Raw genomic sequence first — 26,544 nt, forward strand, 5'->3', positions numbered from 1 at the left:
GAGTGTCAGTGTTGAGGAGTGTGAGGCTGATGAGAGTGTCAGTGTGGAGGAGAGTGAGGCTGATGAGAGTGTCAGTGTGGAGGAGAGCGAGACCGATGAGAGTGTCAGGGTTGAGGACAGGGAGGCTGATGAGAGTGTCAGTGTGGAGGAGAGTGAGGCTGATGAGAGTGTCAGTGTGGAGGAGAGTGAGACCGATGAGAGTGTCAGTGTTGAGGAATGTGAGGCTGATGAGAGTGTCAGTGTTGAGGAGAGTGAGACTGATGAGAGTGAGGCTGATGAGAGTGTCAGTGTTCAGGAGAGTGAGGCTGATGAGAGTGAGGCTGATGAGAGTGTCGGTGTTGAGGAGAGTGAGGCTGATGAGAGTGTCAGTGTTCAGGAGAGTGAGACTGATGAGTGTGAGGCTGATGAGAGTGTCAGTGTTCAGGAGAGTGAGGCTGATGAGAGTGAGGCTGATGAGAGTGTCGGTGTTGAGGAGAGTGAAGCTGATGAGAGTGTCAGTGTTCAGGAGAGTGAGACTGATGAGTGTGAGGCTGATTAGAGTGTCAGTGTGGAGGAGAGTGAGACCGATGAGAGTGTCAGGGTTGAGGAGAGGGAGGCTGATGTGTCAGTGTTGAGGAGTGTGAGGCTGATGAGAGTGAGGCTGATGAGAGTGTCAGTGTTCAGGAGAGTGAGGCTGATGAGAGTCAGGCTGATGAGAGTGTCAGTGTTGAGGAGAGTCAGGCCGATGAGAGTGTCAGTGTTGAGGAGAGTGAGACCGATGAGAGTGTCAGTTTTGAGGAGAGTGAGGCCGATGAGAGTGTCAGTGTTGAGGAGTGTGAGGCCGATGAGAGTGTCAGTGTGGAGGAGAGTGAGACCGATGAGAGTGTCAGTGTTGAGGAGTGTGAGACCGATGAGAGTGTCAGTGTTGAGGAGTGTGAGGTCGATGAGAGTGTCAGTGTGGAGGAGAGTGAGACCGATGAGAATGTCATTGTTGAGGAGTGTGAGGCCGATGAGAGTGTCAGTGTGGAGGAGAGTGAGACCGATGAGAGTGTCAGTGTGGAGGAGTGAGACCAATGAGAGTGTCAGTGTTGAGGAGTGTGAGGCCGATGAGAGTGTCATTGTGGAGGAGAGTGAGACCGATGAGAGTGTCAGTGTGGTGGAGTGTGAGGCTGATGAGAGTGTTAGTGTGGAGGAGTGTGAGACCGATGAGAGTGTCAGGGTTGAGGAGAGTGAGGCTGATGAGAGTGTCAGTGTTGAGGAGTGTGAGGCTGATGAGAGTGTCAGTGTTGAGGAGAGTGAGGCTGATGAGTGTGTCAGTGTTCAGGAGAGTGAGGCTGGGAGAGGGTCTGTTGATAGTGTCAAGCTTGGGAGAGGGCCGATTGGCAGTGTCAGTCTTGGGAGAGAGTCTGTTGACCGTGTCAGTCCTTGGAGAGGGTCAGTTGACAATGTGAGTCTTGGGAGTAGTTCTGTTGACAATGTCAGTCTTGGGCGTGGGTCTGTTGACAATGTCAGTCTTGGGAGAGGGTCTGTTGACAGTGCCAGACTTGGGAGAGGGTCTGTTGACAATGTCTGTCTTGGGAGTAGGTCAGTTGACAATGTCAATCTTGGGAGAGGGTCTATTTGCAGTGTCAGTTTTGGGAGTAGGTATGTTGACAGTGTCAGTCTTCGGATAGGGTCAGTTGACAGTGTCAGTCTTGGGAAAGGGTCTGTTGACAATGTCAGTCTTGGGAGGTCGTCTGTTGACAATGTCAGTCTTGGGCGTGGGTCTGTTGACAATGTCAGTCTTGGGAGAGGGTCTGTTGACAGTGCCAGACTTGGGAGAGGGTCTGTTGACAATGTCAGTCTTGGGAGAGCGTCTGTTGACAGTGTCAGTCTTGGGAGACGGTCTGTTGATAATGTCAGTCTTGGGAGAGGGTCTGTTGGCAGTGTCAATCTTGGGAGAGGGTCTATTGGCAGTGTCAGTCTTGGGTGAGGGTCTATTGGCAGTGTCAGTCTTAGGAGAGGGTGGGTTGACAATGTCCGTCTTGGGAGTGGGTCTATAGGCAGTGTCAGTCTTAGGAGAGGGTCTGTTGACAGTGTTAGTCTTGGGAGAGGGTCTGTTGGCAGTGTCAGTCTTGGGTGAGGGTCTATTGGCAGTGTCAGTCTTAGGAGAGGGTGGGTTGACAATGTCCGTCTTGGGAGTGGGTCTATAGGCAGTGTCAGTCTTGGGAGACGGTCTGTTGACAGTGTCAGTCTTGGGAGTAGGTGTATTGACAGTGTCAGTCTTGGGAGTAGGTGTGTTGACCGTGTCAGTGTTGGGAGAGGGTCTATTGACAGTGTCAGTCTTGAGAGTAGGTTTGTTGACATTGTCAGTCTTGGGAGTAGGTCTGTTGGCAGTGTCATTTTTGGGAGAGGGTCTGTTTGCAGTGTTAGTTTTGAGAGTAGGTATGTTGACAGTGTCAGTCTTGGGAGGAGGTCTGTTGACAGTGTCAGTCTTGGGAGAGGGGCTGTTGACAGTGTCAGTCTTGGGAGAGGGTCTGTTGGCAGCGTCAGTCTTGGGAGAGGGTCTGTTGGCAGTCAGACTTAGGAGAGGGTCTGTTGCCAGTGTCAGTCATGGGAGAGGGTCTTTGCGCAGTGTCAGTCTTGGGAGTGGGTCTATTGGCTGTGTCAGTCCTTGGAGAGGGTCTGTTGACAAAGTCACTCTTGGGAGAGGGTCTGTTGACAGTGTGAGTCTTGGGGGAGCGTTTGTTGACAATGTCAGTCTTGGGAGAGGGCCTGTTCCCAGTGTCAGTCTTGGGAGTGAGTCTGTTGACAGTGTCAGTCATTGGAGAGGGTCTGTTGGCAGTGTCAGTCTTGGGAGAGGGTCTATTGGCAGTGTCAGTCTTGGGAGAGGGTCTGTTGCCACTGTCAATCTTGGGAGAGTATTTGTTGACAATATCAGTCTTGGGAGTGAATCTGTTGACAGTGTCAGTCTTGGGAGTAGGTATGTAGACAGTGTCAGTCTTGGGAGTGGGTCTGTTGGCATTGTCAGACTTGGGAGAGTGTTTGTTGACACTGTCAATGTTGGGAGAGTGTTAGTTGATAATATCAGTCTTCGGAGTGAATCTGTTGACAGTGTCAGTCTTGGGAGTAGGTATGTAGACAGTGTCAGTCTTGGGAGTGGGTCTGTTGACGGTGTCAGTCTTGGGAGAGGGTGGGTTGACAGTGTCAGTCTTGGGAGTGGGTCTGTTGACGGTGTCAGTCTTGGGAGAGGGTGGGTTGACAGTGTCCGTCTTGGGAGTGACTCTATTGGCAGTGTCAGTCTTGGGAGCAGTTACATTGACAGTGTCAGTCTTGGGAGTAGGTGTGTTGACAGTGTCAGTGTTGGGAGAGGGTCTGTTGACAGTGTCAGTCTTGGGAGAGGGTCTATTGACAGTGTCAGTTTTGGGAGAGGGTCTGTTTGCAGTGTTAGTTTTGAGAGTAGGTCTGTTGACAGTGTCAGTCTTGAGAGAGGGGCTGTTGACAGTGTCAGTCTTGGGAGAGGGTCTGATGGCAGCGTCAGAATTGGGAGAGGGTCTATTGGCAGTGTCAGACTTAGGAGAGGGTCTGTTGACAGTGTCAGTCTTGGGAGAGGGTCCTTTGGCAGTGTCAGTCTTGGGAGAGGGTCCTTTGGCAGTGTCAGTCTTGGGAGTGGGTCTATTGGCTGTGTCAGTCTTTGGAGAGGGTCTGTTGACAAAGTCAGTCTTGGGAGAGGGTCTGTTGACAGTGTGAGTCTTGGGGGAGTGTTTGTTGACAATGTCAGTCTTGGGAGAGGGTCTGTTCCCAGTGTCAGTCTTGGGAGTAGGTATGTAGACAGTGTCAGTCTTGGGAGTGGGTCTGTTGGATGTGTCAGACTTGGGAGAGTGTTTGTTGACACTGTCAATGTTGGGAGAGTGTTTGTTGACAATGTCAGTCTTGGGAGTGAATCTGTTGTCAGTGTCAGTCTTGGGAGTGGGTCTGTTGACAGTGTCAGTCTTGGGAGTGGGTCTGTTGGCAGTTTCAGTCTTGGAAGTCGGTATATTGACAGTGTCCATCTTGGGAGTTGGTATGTTGACAGTGTCAGTCTTGGGAATGGGTGTGGTGACAGTGTCATTCTTCCGAGTAGGTCTGTTTGCAGTATCAGTCTTGGGAGAGGGTGTGTTTGCAGTGTCAGTCTTGTGAGTGGGTCTGTTGACAGTGTCAGACTTGGGAGAGGGTCTGTTGATATTGTCAGTCTTGGGAGTGTGTATTGACAGTGTCAGTCTTGGGAGTAGGTGTATTGACAGTGTCAGTCTTGGGAGAGGGTGTGTTTGCAGTGTCAGTTTTGGGAGTAGGTATGTTGACATTTACAGTCTTGGGAGTAGGTGAGTTGACATTATCAGTCTTCGGAGTAGGTGCGTTGACAGTGTCAGTCTTGGGAGTAGGTATGTAGACAGTGTCAGTCTTGGGAGTAAGTGTGTTGACAGTGTCAATCTTGGGAGTAGGTCTGTTTGCAGTGTCAGTCTTGGGAGAGGGTCTGTTTGCAGTGTCAGTCTTGGGAGAGGGGCTGTTGACAGTGTCAGTCTTGGGAGTAGGTCAGTTGGCAGTGTCAGTCTTGGGAGAGGGTCTGTTTGCAGTGTCAGTCTTGGGAGTAGGTATGTTGACAGTGTCAGTCTTGGGAGTAGGTATGTTGACAGTGTCAGTCTTGGGAGTAAGTGTGTTGACAGTGTCAATCTTGGGAGTAGGTCTGTTTGCAGTGTCAGTCTTGGGAGAGGGTCTGTTTGCAGTGTCAGTCTTGGGAGAGGGTCTGTTGACAGTATCAGTCTTGGGAGTAGGTATGTTGACAGTGTCAGTCTTGGGAGTAGGTGTATTGACAGTGTCAGTCTTGGGAGTAGGTGTGTTGACAGTGTCAGTCTTGGGAGTAGGTCAGTTGGCGGGGTCAGTCTTGGGAGAGGGTGTGTTTGCAGTGTCAGTTTTGGGAGTAGGTATGTTGACGGTGTCAGTCTTGGGAGAGGGTGGGTTGACAGTGTCCGTCTTGGGAGTGGGTCTATTGGCAGTGTAAGTCTTAGGAGAGGGTCTGTTGACAGTGTCAGTCTTGGGAGACGGTCTGTTGGCAGTGTCAGTCTTAGGAGAGGGTCTGTTGACAGTGTCAGTCTTGGGAGAGGGTCAGTTGACAATGTCAGTCTTGGGAGAGTGTTTGATGACAATGTCAGTCTTGGGAGTGACTCTATTGGCAGTGTCAGTCTTGGGAGCAGGTATATTGACAGTGTCAGTCTTGGGAGTAGGTGTGTTGACCGTGTCAGTCTTGGGAGTAGGTGTGTTGACAGTGTCAGTGTTGGGAGAGGGTCTGTTGACAGTGTCAGTCTTGGGAGAGGGTCTATTGACAGTCAGTTTTGGGAGAGGGTCTGTTTGCAGTGTTAGTTTTGAGAGTAGGTATGTTGACAGTGTCAGTCTTGGGAGGAGGTCTGTTGACAGTGTCAGTCTTGGGAGAGGGGCTGTTGACCGTGTCAGTCTTGGGAGAGGGTCTGTTGGCAGTGTCAGTCTTGGGAGTGGGTCTATTGGCTGTGTCAGTCTTTGGAGAGGGTCTGTTGACAAAGTCAGTCATGGGAGAGGGTCTGTTGACAGTGTGAGTCTTGGGGGATGTGTTTGTTGACAATGTCAGTCTTGGGAGAGGGTCTGTTCCCAGTGTCAGTCTTGGGAGTGAGTCTGTTGGCAGTGTCAGTCTTTGGAGAGGGTCTGTTGGCAGTGTCAGTCTTGGGAGAGGGTCTATTGGCAGTGTCAGTCTTGGGAGAGGGTCTGTTGCCACTGTCAATCTTGGGAGAGTGTTTGTTGACAATATCAGTCTTGGGAGTGAATCTGTTGACAGTGTCAGTCTTGGGAGTAGGTATGTAGACAGTGTCAGTCTTGGGAGTGGGTCTGTTGGATGTGTCAGACTTGGGAGTGTGTTTGTTGACACTGTCAATGTTGGGAGAGTGTTTGTTGACAATATCAGTCTTGGGAGTGAATCTGTTGACAGTGTCAGTCTTGGGAGTAGGTATGTAGACAGTGTCAGTCTTGGGAGTGGGTCTGTAGACAGTCTCAGTTTTGGGAGTGGGTCTGTTGGCAGTGTCAGTCATGGGAGTGAGTCTGTTGACAGTGTCAGTCTTGGGAGAGGGTCTGTTGGCAGTGTCAGTCTTGGGAGAGGGTCTATTGGCAGTGTCAGTCTTGGGAGAGGGTCTGTTGCCACTGTCAATCTTGGGAGAGTGTTTGTTGACAGTGTCTGTCTTGGGAGTAGGTATGTAGACAGTGTCAGTCTTGGGAGTGGGTCTGTTGGATGTGTCAGACTTGGGAGAGTGTTTGTTGACACTTGTCAATGTTGGGAGAGTGTTTGTTGACAATATCAGTCTTGGGAGTGAATCTGTTGACAGTGTCAGTCTTGGGAGTGGGTCTGTAGACAGTGTCAGTTTTGGGAGTGGGTCTGTTGGCAGTGTCAGTCATGGGAGTGAGTCTGTTGACAGTGTCAGTCTTGGGAGAGGGTCTGTTGACAGTATGGGTCTTGGGAGTGGGTCTGTTGGCAGTGCCAGTTTTGGGAGTCGGTATGTTGACAGTGTCAATCTTGGGAGTAGGTCTGTTGACAATGTCAGTCTTGGAAGTAGGTCTGTTGACAATGTCAGTGTTGGGAGTGTTACAGTTGACAGTGCCAGTCTTGGGAGAGGGTCTGTTGACAATGTCAGTCTTGGGAGAGGGTCTGTTGACAATGTCAGACTTGGGAGAGTGTTTGTTGACAATGTCAGTCTTGGGAGTGAGACAGTTGGCAGTGTCAGTCTTGGGAGTGGGTCTGTTGGCAGTTTCAGTCTTGGGAGTTGGTATGTTGACAGTGTCCATCTTGGGAGTAGGTATGTTGACAGTGTCAGTCTTGGGAGTTGGTCTGTTGACAGTGTCAGTCTTGGGAGTGGGTCTGCTGACAGAGCCAGTCTTGGGAGACGATCTGTTGACAGTGTCAGTCTTGGGAGTAGGTGCATTGACAGTGTTAGTCTTGGGAGTGGGTGTGTTGACAGTGTCATTCTTCCGAGTAGGTCTGTTTGCAGTATCAGTCTTGGGAGAGGGTGTGTTTGCAGTGTCAGTCTTGTGAGTGGGTCTGGTGACAGTGTCAGACTTGGAGAGGGTCTGTTGATATTGTCAGTCTTGGTAGTGTGTATTGACAGTGTCAGTCTTGGGAGTAGGTCTGTTTGCAGTGTCAGTCTTGGGAGAGGGTCTGTTGGCAGTATCAGTCTTGGGAGTAGGTGTGTTGACAGTGTCAGTCTAGGGAGTAGGTATGTTGACACTTTCAGTCTTGGGAGTAGGTTTGTTGGCAGTGTCAGTCTTGGGAGAGGGTCTGTTTGCAGTGTCAGTTTTGGGAGAGGGTCTGTTGACAATGACAGTCTTGGGAGAGGTTCTATTGACAGTGTCAGTCTTGGGAGTAGGTATGTAGACAGTGTCAGTCTTGGGAGTGGGTCTGTTGACGGTGTCAGTCTTGGGAGAGGGTGGGTTGACAGTGTCCGTCTTGGGAGTGGGTCTGTTGGCAGTGTAAGTCTTAGGAGAGGGTCTGTTGACAGTGTCAGTCTTGGGAGACGGTCTGTTGGCAGTGTCAGTCTTAGGAGAGGGTCTGTTGACAGTGTCAGTCTTGGGAGAGGGTCAGTTGACAATGTCAGTCTTGGGAGAGTGTTTGATGACAATGTCAGTCTTGGGAGTGACTCTATTGGCAGTGTCAGTCTTGGGAGCAGGTATATTGACAGTGTCAGTCTTGGGAGTAGGTGTGTTGACCGTGTCAGTCTTGGGAGTAGGTGTGTTGACAGTGTCAGTGTTGGGAGAGGGTCTGTTGACAGTGTCAGTCTTGGGAGAGGGTCTATTGACAGTCAGTTTTGGGAGAGGGTCTGTTTGCAGTGTTAGTTTTGAGAGTAGGTATGTTGACAGTGTCAGTCTTGGGAGAGGGGCTGTTGACCGTGTCAGTCTTGGGAGAGGGTCTGTTGGCAGTGTCAGGCTTGGGAGAGGGTCCTTTGGCAGAGTCAGTCTTGGGAGTGGGTCTATTGGCTGTGTCAGTCTTTGGAGAGGGTCTGTTGACAAAGTCAGTCATGGGAGAGGGTCTGTTGACAGTGTGAGTCTTGGGGGATGTGTTTGTTGACAATGTCAGTCTTGGGAGAGGGTCTGTTCCCAGTGTCAGTCTTGGGAGTGAGTCTGTTGGCAGTGTCAGTCTTGGGAGAGGGTCTATTGGCAGTGTCAGTCTTGGGAGAGGGTCTGTTGCCACTGTCCATCTTGGGAGAGTGTTTGTTGACAATATCAGTCTTGGGAGTGAATCTGTTGACAGTGTCAGTCTTGGGAGTAGGTATGTAGACAGTGTCAGTCTTGGGAGAGGGGCTGTTGACCGTGTCAGTCTTGGGAGAGGGTCTGTTGGCAGTGTCAGTCTTGGGAGAGGGTCCTTTGGCAGAGTCAGTCTTGGGAGTGGGTCTATTGGCTGTGTCAGTCTTTGGAGAGGGTCTGTTGACAAAGTCAGTCATGGGAGAGGGTCTGTTGACAGTGTGAGTCTTGGGGGATGTGTTTGTTGACAATGTCAGTCTTGGGAGAGGGTCTGTTCCCAGTGTCAGTCTTGGGAGTGAGTCTGTTGGCAGTGTCAGTCTTGGGAGAGGGTCTATTGGCAGTGTCAGTCTTGGGAGAGGGTCTGTTGCCACTGTCAATCTTGGGAGAGGGTCTGTTGCCACTGTCAATCTTGGGAGAGTGTTTGTTGACAGTGTCTGTCTTGGGAGTAGGTATGTAGACAGTGTCAGTCTTGGGAGACGGTCTGTTGACAGTGTCAGTCTTGGGAGTAGGTGTATTGACAGTGTCAGTCTTGGGAGTAGGTGTGTTGACCGTGTCAGTGTTGGGAGAGGGTCTATTGACAGTGTCAGTCTTGAGAGTAGGTTTGTTGACATTGTCAGTCTTGGGAGTAGGTCTGTTGGCAGTGTCATTTTTGGGAGAGGGTCTGTTTGCAGTGTTAGTTTTGAGAGTAGGTATGTTGACAGTGTCAGTCTTGGGAGGAGGTCTGTTGACAGTGTCAGTCTTGGGAGAGGGGCTGTTGACAGTGTCAGTCTTGGGAGAGGGTCTGTTGGCAGCGTCAGTCTTGGGAGAGGGTCTGTTGGCAGTCAGACTTAGGAGAGGGTCTGTTGCCAGTGTCAGTCATGGGAGAGGGTCTTTGCGCAGTGTCAGTCTTGGGAGTGGGTCTATTGGCTGTGTCAGTCCTTGGAGAGGGTCTGTTGACAAAGTCACTCTTGGGAGAGGGTCTGTTGACAGTGTGAGTCTTGGGGGAGCGTTTGTTGACAATGTCAGTCTTGGGAGAGGGCCTGTTCCCAGTGTCAGTCTTGGGAGTGAGTCTGTTGACAGTGTCAGTCATTGGAGAGGGTCTGTTGGCAGTGTCAGTCTTGGGAGAGGGTCTATTGGCAGTGTCAGTCTTGGGAGAGGGTCTGTTGCCACTGTCAATCTTGGGAGAGTATTTGTTGACAATATCAGTCTTGGGAGTGAATCTGTTGACAGTGTCAGTCTTGGGAGTAGGTATGTAGACAGTGTCAGTCTTGGGAGTGGGTCTGTTGGCATTGTCAGACTTGGGAGAGTGTTTGTTGACACTGTCAATGTTGGGAGAGTGTTAGTTGATAATATCAGTCTTCGGAGTGAATCTGTTGACAGTGTCAGTCTTGGGAGTAGGTATGTAGACAGTGTCAGTCTTGGGAGTGGGTCTGTTGACGGTGTCAGTCTTGGGAGAGGGTGGGTTGACAGTGTCAGTCTTGGGAGTGGGTCTGTTGACGGTGTCAGTCTTGGGAGAGGGTGGGTTGACAGTGTCCGTCTTGGGAGTGACTCTATTGGCAGTGTCAGTCTTGGGAGCAGTTACATTGACAGTGTCAGTCTTGGGAGTAGGTGTGTTGACAGTGTCAGTGTTGGGAGAGGGTCTGTTGACAGTGTCAGTCTTGGGAGAGGGTCTATTGACAGTGTCAGTTTTGGGAGAGGGTCTGTTTGCAGTGTTAGTTTTGAGAGTAGGTCTGTTGACAGTGTCAGTCTTGAGAGAGGGGCTGTTGACAGTGTCAGTCTTGGGAGAGGGTCTGATGGCAGCGTCAGAATTGGGAGGGGGTCTATTGGCAGTGTCAGACTTAGGAGAGGGTCTGTTGACAGTGTCAGTCTTGGGAGAGGGTCCTTTGGCAGTGTCAGTCTTGGGAGAGGGTCCTTTGGCAGTGTCAGTCTTGGGAGTGGGTCTATTGGCTGTGTCAGTCTTTGGAGAGGGTCTGTTGACAAAGTCAGTCTTGGGAGAGGGTCTGTTGACAGTGTGAGTCTTGGGGGAGTGTTTGTTGACAATGTCAGTCTTGGGAGAGGGTCTGTTCCCAGTGTCAGTCTTGGGAGTAGGTATGTAGACAGTGTCAGTCTTGGGAGTGGGTCTGTTGGATGTGTCAGACTTGGGAGAGTGTTTGTTGACACTGTCAATGTTGGGAGAGTGTTTGTTGACAATGTCAGTCTTGGGAGTGAATCTGTTGTCAGTGTCAGTCTTGGGAGTGGGTCTGTTGTCAGTGTCAGTCTTGGGAGTGGGTCTGTTGGCAGTTTCAGTCTTGGAAGTCGGTATATTGACAGTGTCCATCTTGGGAGTTGGTATGTTGACAGTGTCAGTCTTGGGAGTGGGTGTGGTGACAGTGTCATTCTTCCGAGTAGGTCTGTTTGCAGTATCAGTCTTGGGAGAGGGTGTGTTTGCAGTGTCAGTCTTGTGAGTGGGTCTGTTGACAGTGTCAGACTTGGGAGAGGGTCTGTTGATATTGTCAGTCTTGGGAGTGTGTATTGACAGTGTCAGTCTTGGGAGTAGGTGTATTGACAGTGTCAGTCTTGGGAGAGGGTGTGTTTGCAGTGTCAGTTTTGGGAGTAGGTATGTTGACATTTACAGTCTTGGGAGTAGGTGAGTTGACATTATCAGTCTTCGGAGTAGGTGCGTTGACAGTGTCAGTCTTGGGAGTAGGTATGTAGACAGTGTCAGTCTTGGGAGTAAGTGTGTTGACAGTGTCAATCTTGGGAGTAGGTCTGTTTGCAGTGTCAGTCTTGGGAGAGGGTCTGTTTGCAGTGTCAGTCTTGGGAGAGGGGCTGTTGACAGTATCAGTCTTGGGAGTGGGTGTGTTGACAGTGTCAGTCTTGGGAGTAGGTCAGTTGGCAGTGTCAGTCTTGGGAGAGGGTCTGTTTGCAGTGTCAGTCTTGGGAGTAGGTATGTTGACAGTGTCAGTCTTGGGAGTAGGTATGTTGACAGTGTCAGTCTTGGGAGTAAGTGTGTTGACAGTGTCAATCTTGGGAGTAGGTCTGTTTGCAGTGTCAGTCTTGGGAGAGGGTCTGTTTGCAGTGTCAGTCTTGGGAGAGGGTCTGTTGACAGTATCAGTCTTGGGAGTAGGTATGTTGACAGTGTCAGTCTTGGGAGTAGGTGTATTGACAGTGTCAGTCTTGGGAGTAGGTGTGTTGACAGTGTCAGTCTTGGGAGTAGGTCAGTTGGCGGGGTCAGTCTTGGGAGAGGGTGTGTTTGCAGTGTCAGTTTTGGGAGTAGGTATGTTGACGGTGTCAGTCTTGGGAGAGGGTGGGTTGACAGTGTCCGTCTTGGGAGTGGGTCTATTGGCAGTGTAAGTCTTAGGAGAGGGTCTGTTGACAGTGTCAGTCTTGGGAGACGGTCTGTTGGCAGTGTCAGTCTTAGGAGAGGGTCTGTTGACAGTGTCAGTCTTGGGAGAGGGTCAGTTGACAATGTCAGTCTTGGGAGAGTGTTTGATGACAATGTCAGTCTTGGGAGTGACTCTATTGGCAGTGTCATCTTGGGAGCAGGTATATTGACAGTGTCAGTCTTGGGAGTAGGTGTGTTGACCGTGTCAGTCTTGGGAGTAGGTGTGTTGACAGTGTCAGTGTTGGGAGAGGGTCTGTTGACAGTGTCAGTCTTGGGAGAGGGTCTATTGACAGTCAGTTTTGGGAGAGGGTCTGTTTGCAGTGTTAGTTTTGAGAGTAGGTATGTTGACAGTGTCAGTCTTGGGAGGAGGTCTGTTGACAGTGTCAGTCTTGGGAGAGGGGCTGTTGACCGTGTCAGTCTTGGGAGAGGGTCTGTTGGCAGTGTCAGTCTTGGGAGTGGGTCTATTGGCTGTGTCAGTCTTTGGAGAGGGTCTGTTGACAAAGTCAGTCATGGGAGAGGGTCTGTTGACAGTGTGAGTCTTGGGGGATGTGTTTGTTGACAATGTCAGTCTTGGGAGAGGGTCTGTTCCCAGTGTCAGTCTTGGGAGTGAGTCTGTTGGCAGTGTCAGTCTTTGGAGAGGGTCTGTTGGCAGTGTCAGTCTTGGGAGAGGGTCTATTGGCAGTGTCAGTCTTGGGAGAGGGTCTGTTGCCACTGTCAATCTTGGGAGAGTGTTTGTTGACAATATCAGTCTTGGGAGTGAATCTGTTGACAGTGTCAGTCTTGGGAGTAGGTATGTAGACAGTGTCAGTCTTGGGAGTGGGTCTGTTGGATGTGTCAGACTTGGGAGTGTGTTTGTTGACACTGTCAATGTTGGGAGAGTGTTTGTTGACAATATCAGTCTTGGGAGTGAATCTGTTGACAGTGTCAGTCTTGGGAGTAGGTATGTAGACAGTGTCAGTCTTGGGAGTGGGTCTGTAGACAGTCTCAGTTTTGGGAGTGGGTCTGTTGGCAGTGTCAGTCATGGGAGTGAGTCTGTTGACAGTGTCAGTCTTGGGAGAGGGTCTGTTGGCAGTGTCAGTCTTGGGAGAGGGTCTATTGGCAGTGTCAGTCTTGGGAGAGGGTCTGTTGCCACTGTCAATCTTGGGAGAGTGTTTGTTGACAGTGTCTGTCTTGGGAGTAGGTATGTAGACAGTGTCAGTCTTGGGAGTGGGTCTGTTGGATGTGTCAGACTTGGGAGAGTGTTTGTTGACACTTGTCAATGTTGGGAGAGTGTTTGTTGACAATATCAGTCTTGGGAGTGAATCTGTTGACAGTGTCAGTCTTGGGAGTGGGTCTGTAGACAGTGTCAGTTTTGGGAGTGGGTCTGTTGGCAGTGTCAGTCATGGGAGTGAGTCTGTTGACAGTGTCAGTCTTGGGAGAGGGTCTGTTGACAGTATGGGTCTTGGGAGTGGGTCTGTTGGCAGTGCCAGTTTTGGGAGTCGGTATGTTGACAGTGTCAATCTTGGGAGTAGGTCTGTTGACAATGTCAGTCTTGGAAGTAGGTCTGTTGACAATGTCAGTGTTGGGAGTGTTACAGTTGACAGTGCCAGTCTTGGGAGAGGGTCTGTTGACAATGTCAGTCTTGGGAGAGGGTCTGTTGACAATGTCAGACTTGGGAGAGTGTTTGTTGACAATGTCAGTCTTGGGAGTGAGACAGTTGGCAGTGTCAGTCTTGGGAGTGGGTCTGTTGGCAGTTTCAGTCTTGGGAGTTGGTATGTTGACAGTGTCCATCTTGGGAGTAGGTATGTTGACAGTGTCAGTCTTGGGAGTTGGTCTGTTGACAGTGTCAGTCTTGGGAGTGGGTCTGCTGACAGAGCCAGTCTTGGGAGACGATCTGTTGACAGTGTCAGTCTTGGGAGTAGGTGCATTGACAGTGTTAGTCTTGGGAGTGGGTGTGTTGACAGTGTCATTCTTCCGAGTAGGTCTGTTTGCAGTATCAGTCTTGGGAGAGGGTGTGTTTGCAGTGTCAGTCTTGTGAGTGGGTCTGGTGACAGTGTCAGACTTGGAGAGGGTCTGTTGATATTGTCAGTCTTGGTAGTGTGTATTGACAGTGTCAGTCTTGGGAGTAGGTCTGTTTGCAGTGTCAGTCTTGGGAGAGGGTCTGTTGGCAGTATCAGTCTTGGGAGTAGGTGTGTTGACAGTGTCAGTCTAGGGAGTAGGTATGTTGACACTTTCAGTCTTGGGAGTAGGTTTGTTGGCAGTGTCAGTCTTGGGAGAGGGTCTGTTTGCAGTGTCAGTTTTGGGAGAGGGTCTGTTGACAATGACAGTCTTGGGAGAGGTTCTATTGACAGTGTCAGTCTTGGGAGTAGGTATGTAGACAGTGTCAGTCTTGGGAGTGGGTCTGTTGACGGTGTCAGTCTTGGGAGAGGGTGGGTTGACAGTGTCCGTCTTGGGAGTGGGTCTGTTGGCAGTGTAAGTCTTAGGAGAGGGTCTGTTGACAGTGTCAGTCTTGGGAGACGGTCTGTTGGCAGTGTCAGTCTTAGGAGAGGGTCTGTTGACAGTGTCAGTCTTGGGAGAGGGTCAGTTGACAATGTCAGTCTTGGGAGAGTGTTTGATGACAATGTCAGTCTTGGGAGTGACTCTATTGGCAGTGTCAGTCTTGGGAGCAGGTATATTGACAGTGTCAGTCTTGGGAGTAGGTGTGTTGACCGTGTCAGTCTTGGGAGTAGGTGTGTTGACAGTGTCAGTGTTGGGAGAGGGTCTGTTGACAGTGTCAGTCTTGGGAGAGGGTCTATTGACAGTCAGTTTTGGGAGAGGGTCTGTTTGCAGTGTTAGTTTTGAGAGTAGGTATGTTGACAGTGTCAGTCTTGGGAGAGGGGCTGTTGACCGTGTCAGTCTTGGGAGAGGGTCTGTTGGCAGTGTCAGGCTTGGGAGAGGGTCCTTTGGCAGAGTCAGTCTTGGGAGTGGGTCTATTGGCTGTGTCAGTCTTTGGAGAGGGTCTGTTGACAAAGTCAGTCATGGGAGAGGGTCTGTTGACAGTGTGAGTCTTGGGGGATGTGTTTGTTGACAATGTCAGTCTTGGGAGAGGGTCTGTTCCCAGTGTCAGTCTTGGGAGTGAGTCTGTTGGCAGTGTCAGTCTTGGGAGAGGGTCTATTGGCAGTGTCAGTCTTGGGAGAGGGTCTGTTGCCACTGTCCATCTTGGGAGAGTGTTTGTTGACAATATCAGTCTTGGGAGTGAATCTGTTGACAGTGTCAGTCTTGGGAGTAGGTATGTAGACAGTGTCAGTCTTGGGAGAGGGGCTGTTGACCGTGTCAGTCTTGGGAGAGGGTCTGTTGGCAGTGTCAGTCTTGGGAGAGGGTCCTTTGGCAGAGTCAGTCTTGGGAGTGGGTCTATTGGCTGTGTCAGTCTTTGGAGAGGGTCTGTTGACAAAGTCAGTCATGGGAGAGGGTCTGTTGACAGTGTGAGTCTTGGGGGATGTGTTTGTTGACAATGTCAGTCTTGGGAGAGGGTCTGTTCCCAGTGTCAGTCTTGGGAGTGAGTCTGTTGGCAGTGTCAGTCTTGGGAGAGGGTCTATTGGCAGTGTCAGTCTTGGGAGAGGGTCTGTTGCCACTGTCAATCTTGGGAGAGGGTCTGTTGCCACTGTCAATCTTGGGAGAGTGTTTGTTGACAGTGTCTGTCTTGGGAGTAGGTATGTAGACAGTGTCAGTCTTGGGAGTGGGTCTGTTGGATGTGTCAGACTTGGGAGAGTCTTTGTTGACACTTGTCAATGTTGGGAGAGTGTTTGTTGACAATATCAGTCTTGGGAGTGAATCTGTTGACAGTGTCAGTCTTGGGAGTAGGTATGTAGACAGTGTCAGTCTTGGGAGTGGGTCTGTAGACAGTGTCAGTTTTGGGAGTGGGTCTGTTGGCAGTGTCAGTCATGGGAGTGAGTCTGTTGACAGTGTCAGTCTTGGGAGAGGGTCTGTTGACAGTGTGGGTCTTGGGAGTGGGTCTGTTGGCAGTGCCAGTTTTGGGAGTCGGTATGTTGACAGTGTCAATCTTGGGAGTAGGTCTGTTGACAATGTCAGTCTTGGAAGTAGGGCTGTTGACAATGTCAGTGTTGGGAGTGTTACAGTTGACAGTGCCAGTCTTGGGAGAGGGTCTGTTGACAATGTCAGTCTTGGGAGAGGGTCTGTTGACAATGTCAGACTTGGGAGAGTGTTTGTTGACAATGTCAGTCTTGGGAGTGAGACAGTTGGCAGTGTCAGTCTTGGGAGTGGGTCTGTTGGCAGTTTCAGTCTTGGGAGTCGGTATGTTGACAGTGTCCATCTTGGGAGTAGGTATGTTGACAGTGTCAGTCTTGGGAGTTGGTCTGTTGACAGTGTCAGTCTTGGGAGTGGGTCTGCTGACAGAGCCAGTCTTGGGAGACGATCTGTTGACAGTGTCAGTCTTGGGAGTAGGTGCATTGACAGTGTTAGTCTTGGGAGTGGGTGTGTTGACAGTGTCATTCTTCCGAGTAGGTCTGTTTGCAGTATCAGTCTTGGGAGAGGGTGTGTTTGCAGTGTCAGTCTTGGGAGAGGGTCTGTTGGCAGTATCAGTCTTGGGAGTAGGTGTGTTGACAGTGTCAGTCTAGGGAGTAGGTATGTTGACACTTTCAGTCTTGGGAGTAGGTTTGTTGGCAGTGTCAGTCTTGGGAGAGGGTCTGTTTGCAGTGTCAGTTTTGGGAGAGGGTCTGTTGACAATGACAGTCTTGGGAGAGGTTCTATTGACAGTGTCAGTCTTGGGAGTAGGTATGTAGACAGTGTCAGTCTTGGGAGTGGGTCTGTTGACGGTGTCAGTCTTGGGAGAGGGTGGGTTGACAGTGTCCGTCTTGGGAGTGGGTCTGTTGGCAGTGTAAGTCTTAGGAGAGGGTCTGTTGACAGTGTCAGTCTTGGGAGACGGTCTGTTGGCAGTGTCAGTCTTAGGAGAGGGTCTGTTGACAGTGTCAGTCTTGGGAGAGGGTCAGTTGACAATGTCAGTCTTGGGAGAGTGTTTGATGACAATGTCAGTCTTGGGAGTGACTCTATTGGCAGTGTCAGTCTTGGGAGCAGGTATATTGACAGTGTCAGTCTTGGGAGTAGGTGTGTTGACCGTGTCAGTCTTGGGAGTAGGTGTGTTGACAGTGTCAGTGTTGGGAGAGGGTCTGTTGACAGTGTCAGTCTTGGGAGAGGGTCTATTGACAGTCAGTTTTGGGAGAGGGTCTGTTTGCAGTGTTAGTTTTGAGAGTAGGTATGTTGACAGTGTCAGTCTTGGGAGGAGGTCTGTTGACAGTGTCAGTCTTGGGAGAGGGGCTGTTGACCGTGTCAGTCTTGGGAGAGGGTCTGTTGGCAGTGTCAGGCTTGGGAGAGGGTCCTTTGGCAGAGTCAGTCTTGGGAGTGGGTCTATTGGCTGTGTCAGTCTTTGGAGAGGGTCTGTTGACAAAGTCAGTCATGGGAGAGGGTCTGTTGACAGTGTGAGTCTTGGGGGATGTGTTTGTTGACAATGTCAGTCTTGGGAGAGGGTCTGTTCCCAGTGTCAGTCTTGGGAGTGAGTCTGTTGGCAGTGTCAGTCTTGGGAGAGGGTCTATTGGCAGTGTCAGTCTTGGGAGAGGGTCTGTTGCCACTGTCAATCTTGGGAGAGTGTTTGTTGACAATATCAGTCTTGGGAGTGAATCTGTTGACAGTGTCAGTCTTGGGAGTAGGTATGTAGACAGTGTCAGTCTTGGGAGAGGGGCTGTTGACCGTGTCAGTCTTGGGAGAGGGTCTGTTGGCAGTGTCAGTCTTGGGAGAGGGTCCTTTGGCAGAGTCAGTCTTGGGAGAGGGTCCTTTGGCAGAGTCAGTCTTGGGAGTGGGTCTATTGGCTGTGTCAGTCTTTGGAGAGGGTCTGTTGACAAAGTCAGTCATGGGAGAGGGTCTGTTGACAGTGTGAGTCTTGGGGGATGTGTTTGTTGACAATGTCAGTCTTGGGAGAGGGTCTGTTCCCAGTGTCAGTCTTGGGAGTGAGTCTGTTGGCAGTGTCAGTCTTGGGAGAGGGTCTATTGGCAGTGTCAGTCTTGGGAGAGGGTCTGTTGCCACTGTCAATCTTGGGAGAGGGTCTGTTGCCACTGTCAATCTTGGGAGAGTGTTTGTTGACAGTGTCTGTCTTGGGAATAGGTATGTAGACAGTGTCAGTCTTGGGAGTGGGTCTGTTGGATGTGTCAGACTTGGGAGAGTCTTTGTTGACACTTGTCAATGTTGGGAGAGTGTTTGTTGACAATATCAGTCTTGGGAGTGAATCTGTTGACAGTGTCAGTCTTGGGAGTAGGTATGTAGACAGTGTCAGTCTTGGGAGTGGGTCTGTAGACAGTGTCAGTTTTGGGAGTGGGTCTGTTGGCAGTGTCAGTCATGGGAGTGAGTCTGTTGACAGTGTCAGTCTTGGGAGAGGGTCTGTTGACAGTGTGGGTCTTGGGAGTGGGTCTGTTGGCAGTGCCAGTTTTGGGAGTCGGTATGTTGACAGTGTCAATCTTGGGAGTAGGTCTGTTGACAATGTCAGTCTTGGAAGTAGGTCTGTTGACAATGTCAGTGTTGGGAGTGTTACAGTTGACAGTGCCAGTCTTGGGAGAGGGTCTGTTGACAATGTCAGTCTTGGGAGAGGGTCTGTTGACAATGTCAGACTTGGGAGAGTGTTTGTTGACATTGTCAGTCTTGGGAGTGAGACTGTTGGCAGTGTCAGTCTTGGGAGTGGGTCTGTTGGCAGTTTCAGTCTTGGGAGTCGGTATGTTGACAATGTCAGACTTGGGAGAGTGTTTGTTGACATTGTCAGTCTTGGGAGTGAGACAGTTGGCAGTGTCAGTTTTGGGAGTGGGTCTGTTGGCAGTGTCAGTCATGGGAGTGAGTCTGTTGACAGTGTCAGTCTTGGGAGAGGGTCTGTTGACAGTGTGGGTCTTGGGAGTGGGTCTGTTGGCAGTGCCAGTTTTGGGAGTCGGTATGTTGACAGTGTCAATCTTGGGAGTAGGTCTGTTGACAATGTCAGTCTTGGAAGTAGGTCTGTTGACAATGTCAGTGTTGGGAGTGTTACAGTTGACAGTGCCAGTCTTGGGAGAGGGTCTGTTGACAATGTCAGACTTGGGAGAGTGTTTGTTGACAATGTCAGTCTTGGGAGTGAGACAGTTGGCAGTGTCAGTCTTGGGAGTGGGTCTGTTGGCAGTTTCAGTCTTGGGAGTCGGTATGTTGACAGTGTCCATCTTGGGAGTAGGTATGTTGACAGTGTCAGTCTTGGGAGTTGGTCTGTTGACAGTGTCAGTCTTGGGAGTGGGTCTGCTGACAGAGCCAGTCTTGGGAGACGATCTGTTGACAGTGTCAGTCTTGGGAGTAGGTGCATTGACAGTGTTAGTCTTGGGAGTGGGTGTGTTGACAGTGTCATTCTTCCGAGTAGGTCTGTTTGCAGTATCAGTCTTGGGAGAGGGTGTGTTTGCAGTGTCAGTCTTGGGAGAGGGTCTGTTGGCAGTATCAGTCTTGGGAGTAGGTGTGTTGACAGTGTCAGTCTAGGGAGTAGGTATGTTGACACTTTCAGTCTTGGGAGTAGGTTTGTTGGCAGTGTCAGTCTTGGGAGAGGGTCTGTTTGCAGTGTCAGTTTTGGGAGAGGGTCTGTTGACAATGACAGTCTTGGGAGAGGTTCTATTGACAGTGTCAGTCTTGGGAGTAGGTATGTAGACAGTGTCAGTCTTGGGAGTGGGTCTGTTGACGGTGTCAGTCTTGGGAGAGGGTGGGTTGACAGTGTCCGTCTTGGGAGTGGGTCTGTTGGCAGTGTAAGTCTTAGGAGAGGGTCTGTTGACAGTGTCAGTCTTGGGAGACGGTCTGTTGGCAGTGTCAGTCTTAGGAGAGGGTCTGTTGACAGTGTCAGTCTTGGGAGAGGGTCAGTTGACAATGTCAGTCTTGGGAGAGTGTTTGATGACAATGTCAGTCTTGGGAGTGACTCTATTGGCAGTGTCAGTCTTGGGAGCAGGTATATTGACAGTGTCAGTCTTGGGAGTAGGTGTGTTGACCGTGTCAGTCTTGGGAGTAGGTGTGTTGACAGTGTCAGTGTTGGGAGAGGGTCTGTTGACAGTGTCAGTCTTGGGAGAGGGTCTATTGACAGTCAGTTTTGGGAGAGGGTCTGTTTGCAGTGTTAGTTTTGAGAGTAGGTATGTTGACAGTGTCAGTCTTGGGAGGAGGTCTGTTGACAGTGTCAGTCTTGGGAGAGGGTCTGTTGACAGTGTGGGTCTTGGGAGTGGGTCTGTTGGCAGTGCCAGTTTTGGGAGTCGGTATGTTGACAGTGTCAATCTTGGGAGTAGGTCTGTTGACAATGTCAGTCTTGGAAGTAGGTCTGTTGACAATGTCAGTGTTGGGAGTGTTACAGTTGACAGTGCCAGTCTTGGGAGAGGGTCTGTTGACAATGTCAGTCTTGGGAGAGGGTCTGTTGACAATGTCAGACTTGGGAGAGTGTTTGTTGACAATGTCAGTCTTGGGAGTGAGACAGTTGGCAGTGTCAGTCTTGGGAGTGGGTCTGTTGGCAGTTTCAGTCTTGGGAGTCGGTATGTTGACAGTGTCCATCTTGGGAGTAGGTATGTTGACAGTGTCAGTCTTGGGAGTTGGTCTGTTGACAGTGTCAGTCTTGGGAGTGGGTCTGCTGACAGAGCCAGTCTTGGGAGACGATCTGTTGACAGTGTCAGTCTTGGGAGTAGGTGCATTGACAGTGTTAGTCTTGGGAGTGGGTGTGTTGACAGTGTCATTCTTCCGAGTAGGTCTGTTTGCAGTATCAGTCTTGGGAGAGGGTGTGTTTGCAGTGTCAGTCTTGGGAGAGGGTCTGTTGGCAGTATCAGTCTTGGGAGTAGGTGTGTTGACAGTGTCAGTCTAGGGAGTAGGTATGTTGACACTTTCAGTCTTGGGAGTAGGTTTGTTGGCAGTGTCAGTCTTGGGAGAGGGTCTGTTTGCAGTGTCAGTTTTGGGAGAGGGTCTGTTGACAATGACAGTCTTGGGAGAGGTTCTATTGACAGTGTCAGTCTTGGGAGTAGGTATGTAGACAGTGTCAGTCTTGGGAGTGGGTCTGTTGACGGTGTCAGTCTTGGGAGAGGGTGGGTTGACAGTGTCCGTCTTGGGAGTGGGTCTGTTGGCAGTGTAAGTCTTAGGAGAGGGTCTGTTGACAGTGTCAGTCTTGGGAGACGGTCTGTTGGCAGTGTCAGTCTTAGGAGAGGGTCTGTTGACAGTGTCAGTCTTGGGAGAGGGTCAGTTGACAATGTCAGTCTTGGGAGAGTGTTTGATGACAATGTCAGTCTTGGGAGTGACTCTATTGGCAGTGTCAGTCTTGGGAGCAGGTATATTGACAGTGTCAGTCTTGGGAGTAGGTGTGTTGACCGTGTCAGTCTTGGGAGTAGGTGTGTTGACAGTGTCAGTGTTGGGAGAGGGTCTGTTGACAGTGTCAGTCTTGGGAGAGGGTCTATTGACAGTCAGTTTTGGGAGAGGGTCTGTTTGCAGTGTTAGTTTTGAGAGTAGGTATGTTGACAGTGTCAGTCTTGGGAGGAGGTCTGTTGACAGTGTCAGTCTTGGGAGAGGGGCTGTTGACCGTGTCAGTCTTGGGAGAGGGTCTGTTGGCAGTGTCAGTCTTGGGAGTGGGTCTATTGGCTGTGTCAGTCTTTGGAGAGGGTCTGTTGACAAAGTCAGTCATGGGAGAGGGTCTGTTGACAGTGTGAGTCTTGGGGGATGTGTTTGTTGACAATGTCAGTCTTGGGAGAGGGTCTGTTCCCAGTGTCAGTCTTGGGAGTGAGTCTGTTGGCAGTGTCAGTCTTTGGAGAGGGTCTGTTGGCAGTGTCAGTCTTAGGAGAGGGTCTGTTGACAGTGTCAGTCTTGGGAGAGGGTCAGTTGACAATGTCAGTCTTGGGAGAGTGTTTGATGACAATGTCAGTCTTGGGAGTGACTCTATTGGCAGTGTCAGTCTTGGGAGCAGGTATATTGACAGTGTCAGTCTTGGGAGTAGGTGTGTTGACCGTGTCAGTCTTGGGAGTAGGTGTGTTGACAGTGTCAGTGTTGGGAGAGGGTCTGTTGACAGTGTCAGTCTTGGGAGAGGGTCTATTGACAGTCAGTTTTGGGAGAGGGTCTGTTTGCAGTGTTAGTTTTGAGAGTAGGTATGTTGACAGTGTCAGTCTTGGGAGGAGGTCTGTTGACAGTGTCAGTCTTGGGAGAGGGGCTGTTGACCGTGTCAGTCTTGGGAGAGGGTCTGTTGGCAGTGTCAGGCTTGGGAGAGGGTCCTTTGGCAGAGTCAGTCTTGGGAGTGGGTCTATTGGCTGTGTCAGTCTTTGGAGAGGGTCTGTTGACAAAGTCAGTCATGGGAGAGGGTCTGTTGACAGTGTGAGTCTTGGGGGATGTGTTTGTTGACAATGTCAGTCTTGGGAGAGGGTCTGTTCCCAGTGTCAGTCTTGGGAGTGAGTCTGTTGGCAGTGTCAGTCTTGGGAGAGGGTCTATTGGCAGTGTCAGTCTTGGGAGAGGGTCTGTTGCCACTGTCAATCTTGGGAGAGTGTTTGTTGACAATATCAGTCTTGGGAGTGAATCTGTTGACAGTGTCAGTCTTGGGAGTAGGTATGTAGACAGTGTCAGTCTTGGGAGAGGGGCTGTTGACCGTGTCAGTCTTGGGAGAGGGTCTGTTGGCAGTCAGTCTTGGGAGAGGGTCCTTTGGCAGAGTCAGTCTTGGGAGTGGGTCTATTGGCTGTGTCAGTCTTTGGAGAGGGTCTGTTGACAAAGTCAGTCATGGGAGAGGGTCTGTTGACAGTGTGAGTCTTGGGGGATGTGTTTGTTGACAATGTCAGTCTTGGGAGAGGGTCTGTTCCCAGTGTCAGTCTTGGGAGTGAGTCTGTTGGCAGTGTCAGTCTTGGGAGAGGGTCTATTGGCAGTGTCAGTCTTGGGAGAGGGTCTGTTGCCACTGTCAATCTTGGGAGAGGGTCTGTTGCCACTGTCAATCTTGGGAGAGTGTTTGTTGACAGTGTCTGTCTTGGGAGTAGGTATGTAGACAGTGTCAGTCTTGGGAGTGGGTCTGTTGGATGTGTCAGACTTGGGAGAGTCTTTGTTGACACTTGTCAATGTTGGGAGAGTGTTTGTTGACAATATCAGTCTTGGGAGTGAATCTGTTGACAGTGTCAGTCTTGGGAGTAGGTATGTAGACAGTGTCAGTCTTGGGAGTGGGTCTGTAGACAGTGTCAGTTTTGGGAGTGGGTCTGTTGGCAGTGTCAGTCATGGGAGTGAGTCTGTTGACAGTGTCAGTCTTGGGAGAGGGTCTGTTGACAGTGTGGGTCTTGGGAGTGGGTCTGTTGGCAGTGCCAGTTTTGGGAGTCGGTATGTTGACAGTGTCAATCTTGGGAGTAGGTCTGTTGACAATGTCAGTCTTGGAAGTAGGTCTGTTGACAATGTCAGTGTTGGGAGTGTTACAGTTGACAGTGCCAGTCTTGGGAGAGGGTCTGTTGACAATGTCAGTCTTGGGAGAGGGTCTGTTGACAATGTCAGACTTGGGAGAGTGTTTGTTGACAATGTCAGTCTTGGGAGTGAGACAGTTGGCAGTGTCAGTCTTGGGAGTGGGTCTGTTGGCAGTTTCAGTCTTGGGAGTCGGTATGTTGACAATGTCAGACTTGGGAGAGTGTTTGTTGACAATGTCAGTCTTGGGAGTGAGACAGTTGGCAGTGTCAGTTTTGGGAGTGGGTCTGTTGGCAGTGTCAGTCATGGGAGTGAGTCTGTTGACAGTGTCAGTCTTGGGAGAGGGTCTGTTGACAGTGTGGGTCTTGGGAGTGGGTCTGTTGGCAGTGCCAGTTTTGGGAGTCGGTATGTTGACAGTGTCAATCTTGGGAGTAGGTCTGTTGACAATGTCAGTCTTGGAAGTAGGTCTGTTGACAATGTCAGTGTTGGGAGTGTTACAGTTGACAGTGCCAGTCTTGGGAGAGGGTCTGTTGACAATGTCAGTCTTGGGAGAGGGTCTGTTGACAATGTCAGACTTGGGAGAGTGTTTGTTGACAATGTCAGTCTTGGGAGTGAGACAGTTGGCAGTGTCAGTCTTGGGAGTGGGTCTGTTGGCAGTTTCAGTCTTGGGAGTCGGTATGTTGACAGTGTCCATCTTGGGAGTAGGTATGTTGACAGTGTCAGTCTTGGGAGTTGGTCTGTTGACAGTGTCAGTCTTGGGAGTGGGTCTGCTGACAGAGCCAGTCTTGGGAGACGATCTGTTGACAGTGTCAGTCTTGGGAGTAGGTGCATTGACAGTGTTAGTCTTGGGAGTGGGTGTGTTGACAGTGTCATTCTTCCGAGTAGGTCTGTTTGCAGTATCAGTCTTGGGAGAGGGTGTGTTTGCAGTGTCAGTCTTGGGAGAGGGTCTGTTGGCAGTATCAGTCTTGGGAGTAGGTGTGTTGACAGTGTCAGTCTAGGGAGTAGGTATGTTGACACTTTCAGTCTTGGGAGTAGGTTTGTTGGCAGTGTCAGTCTTGGGAGAGGGTCTGTTTGCAGTGTCAGTTTTGGGAGAGGGTCTGTTGACAATGACAGTCTTGGGAGAGGTTCTATTGACAGTGTCAGTCTTGGGAGTAGGTATGTAGACAGTGTCAGTCTTGGGAGTGGGTCTGTTGACGGTGTCAGTCTTGGGAGAGGGTGGGTTGACAGTGTCCGTCTTGGGAGTGGGTCTGTTGGCAGTGTAAGTCTTAGGAGAGGGTCTGTTGACAGTGTCAGTCTTGGGAGACGGTCTGTTGGCAGTGTCAGTCTTAGGAGAGGGTCTGTTGACAGTGTCAGTCTTGGGAGAGGGTCAGTTGACAATGTCAGTCTTGGGAGAGTGTTTGATGACAATGTCAGTCTTGGGAGTGACTCTATTGGCAGTGTCAGTCTTGGGAGCAGGTATATTGACAGTGTCAGTCTTGGGAGTAGGTGTGTTGACCGTGTCAGTCTTGGGAGTAGGTGTGTTGACAGTGTCAGTGTTGGGAGAGGGTCTGTTGACAGTGTCAGTCTTGGGAGAGGGTCTATTGACAGTCAGTTTTGGGAGAGGGTCTGTTTGCAGTGTTAGTTTTGAGAGTAGGTATGTTGACAGTGTCAGTCTTGGGAGGAGGTCTGTTGACAGTGTCAGTCTTGGGAGAGGGGCTGTTGACCGTGTCAGTCTTGGGAGAGGGTCTGTTGGCAGTGTCAGGCTTGGGAGAGGGTCCTTTGGCAGAGTCAGTCTTGGGAGTGGGTCTATTGGCTGTGTCAGTCTTTGGAGAGGGTCTGTTGACAAAGTCAGTCATGGGAGAGGGTCTGTTGACAGTGTGAGTCTTGGGGGATGTGTTTGTTGACAATGTCAGTCTTGGGAGAGGGTCTGTTCCCAGTGTCAGTCTTGGGAGTGAGTCTGTTGGCAGTGTCAGTCTTGGGAGAGGGTCTATTGGCAGTGTCAGTCTTGGGAGAGGGTCTGTTGCCACTGTCAATCTTGGGAGAGTGTTTGTTGACAATATCAGTCTTGGGAGTGAATCTGTTGACAGTGTCAGTCTTGGGAGTAGGTATGTAGACAGTGTCAGTCTTGGGAGAGGGGCTGTTGACCGTGTCAGTCTTGGGAGAGGGTCTGTTGGCAGTGTCAGTCTTGGGAGAGGGTCCTTTGGCAGAGTCAGTCTTGGGAGTGGGTCTATTGGCTGTGTCAGTCTTTGGAGAGGGTCTGTTGACAAAGTCAGTCATGGGAGAGGGTCTGTTGACAGTGTGAGTCTTGGGGGATGTGTTTGTTGACAATGTCAGTCTTGGGAGAGGGTCTGTTCCCAGTGTCAGTCTTGGGAGTGAGTCTGTTGGCAGTGTCAGTCTTGGGAGAGGGTCTATTGGCAGTGTCAGTCTTGGGAGAGGGTCTGTTGCCACTGTCAATCTTGGGAGAGGGTCTGTTGCCACTGTCAATCTTGGGAGAGTGTTTGTTGACAGTGTCTGTCTTGGGAGTAGGTATGTAGACAGTGTCAGTCTTGGGAGTGGGTCTGTTGGATGTGTCAGACTTGGGAGAGTCTTTGTTGACACTTGTCAATGTTGGGAGAGTGTTTGTTGACAATATCAGTCTTGGGAGTGAATCTGTTGACAGTGTCAGTCTTGGGAGTAGGTATGTAGACAGTGTCAGTCTTGGGAGTGGGTCTGTAGACAGTGTCAGTTTTGGGAGTGGGTCTGTTGGCAGTGTCAGTCATGGGAGTGAGTCTGTTGACAGTGTCAGTCTTGGGAGAGGGTCTGTTGACAGTGTGGGTCTTGGGAGTGGGTCTGTTGGCAGTGCCAGTTTTGGGAGTCGGTATGTTGACAGTGTCAATCTTGGGAGTAGGTCTGTTGACAATGTCAGTCTTGGAAGTAGGTCTGTTGACAATGTCAGTGTTGGGAGTGTTACAGTTGACAGTGCCAGTCTTGGGAGAGGGTCTGTTGACAATGTCAGTCTTGGGAGAGGGTCTGTTGACAATGTCAGACTTGGGAGAGTGTTTGTTGACAATGTCAGTCTTGGGAGTGAGACAGTTGGCAGTGTCAGTCTTGGGAGTGGGTCTGTTGGCAGTTTCAGTCTTGGGAGTCGGTATGTTGACAGTGTCCATCTTGGGAGTAGGTATGTTGACAGTGTCAGTCTTGGGAGTTGGTCTGTTGACAGTGTCAGTCTTGGGAGTGGGTCTGCTGACAGAGCCAGTCTTGGGAGACGATCTGTTGACAGTGTCAGTCTTGGGAGTAGGTGCATTGACAGTGTTAGTCTTGGGAGTGGGTGTGTTGACAGTGTCATTCTTCCGAGTAGGTCTGTTTGCAGTATCAGTCTTGGGAGAGGGTGTGTTTGCAGTGTCAGTCTTGTGAGTGGGTCTGGTGACAGTGTCAGACTTGGAGAGGGTCTGTTGATATTGTCAGTCTTGGTAGTGTGTATTGACAGTGTCAGTCTTGGGAGTAGGTCTGTTTGCAGTGTCAGTCTTGGGAGAGGGTCTGTTTGCAGTGTCAGTGTTGGGAGAGGGTCTGTTGGCAGTATCAGTCTTGGGAGTAGGTGTGTTGAC

At 50.5% G+C, this 26,544-nt stretch overlaps 2 protein-coding genes across 2 annotated transcripts; both read right to left on the bottom strand.

Moving 5' to 3' along the window:
- Positions 1-1,654: 1,654 nt before the first annotated feature.
- On the bottom strand, positions 1,655-6,798 carry LOC137370284 (mucin-2-like). The gene is made up of 2 exons (XM_068032662.1): positions 6,259-6,798; positions 1,655-2,512 (listed from the first exon to the last, which is right to left on the bottom strand). Exons 1-2 carry the CDS (start codon positions 6,796-6,798, stop codon positions 1,655-1,657), a joined length of 1,398 nt encoding a protein of 465 aa, XP_067888763.1.
- A 12,874-nt stretch (positions 6,799-19,672) lies between these two features.
- On the bottom strand, positions 19,673-23,675 carry LOC137370285 (mucin-2-like). Its single transcript, XM_068032663.1, has 2 exons — positions 22,626-23,675; positions 19,673-20,257 (listed from the first exon to the last, which is right to left on the bottom strand). The coding sequence occupies exons 1-2, from the start codon at positions 23,673-23,675 to the stop codon at positions 19,673-19,675; spliced, it is 1,635 nt and encodes a 544-aa protein (XP_067888764.1).
- Between the last annotated feature and the right edge of the window lie 2,869 nt (positions 23,676-26,544).

This window comes from Heterodontus francisci, chromosome 5 (genome assembly GCF_036365525.1).
Source record: "Heterodontus francisci isolate sHetFra1 chromosome 5, sHetFra1.hap1, whole genome shotgun sequence".
Taxonomy (NCBI): Eukaryota; Metazoa; Chordata; class Chondrichthyes; order Heterodontiformes; family Heterodontidae; genus Heterodontus; species Heterodontus francisci.

Coding starts and splice junctions, on each gene's coding strand:
- LOC137370284 (XM_068032662.1), bottom strand. CDS start 6,798: ATGGACACTGTCAACATACCAACTCCCAAGACTGAAACTGCCAACAGA. Junction 2,513..6,258: donor GTCAACAAACACTCTCCCAA/GTCTGACACATC, acceptor CCCTCTCCCAAG/ACTGACGCTGCCAACAGACC.
- LOC137370285 (XM_068032663.1), bottom strand. CDS start 23,675: ATGGACACTGTCAACATACCGACTCCCAAGACTGAAACTGCCAACAGA. Junction 20,258..22,625: donor GTCAACAAAGACTCTCCCAA/GTCTGACACATC, acceptor CCTACTCCCAAG/ACTGACACTGTCAACAGATC.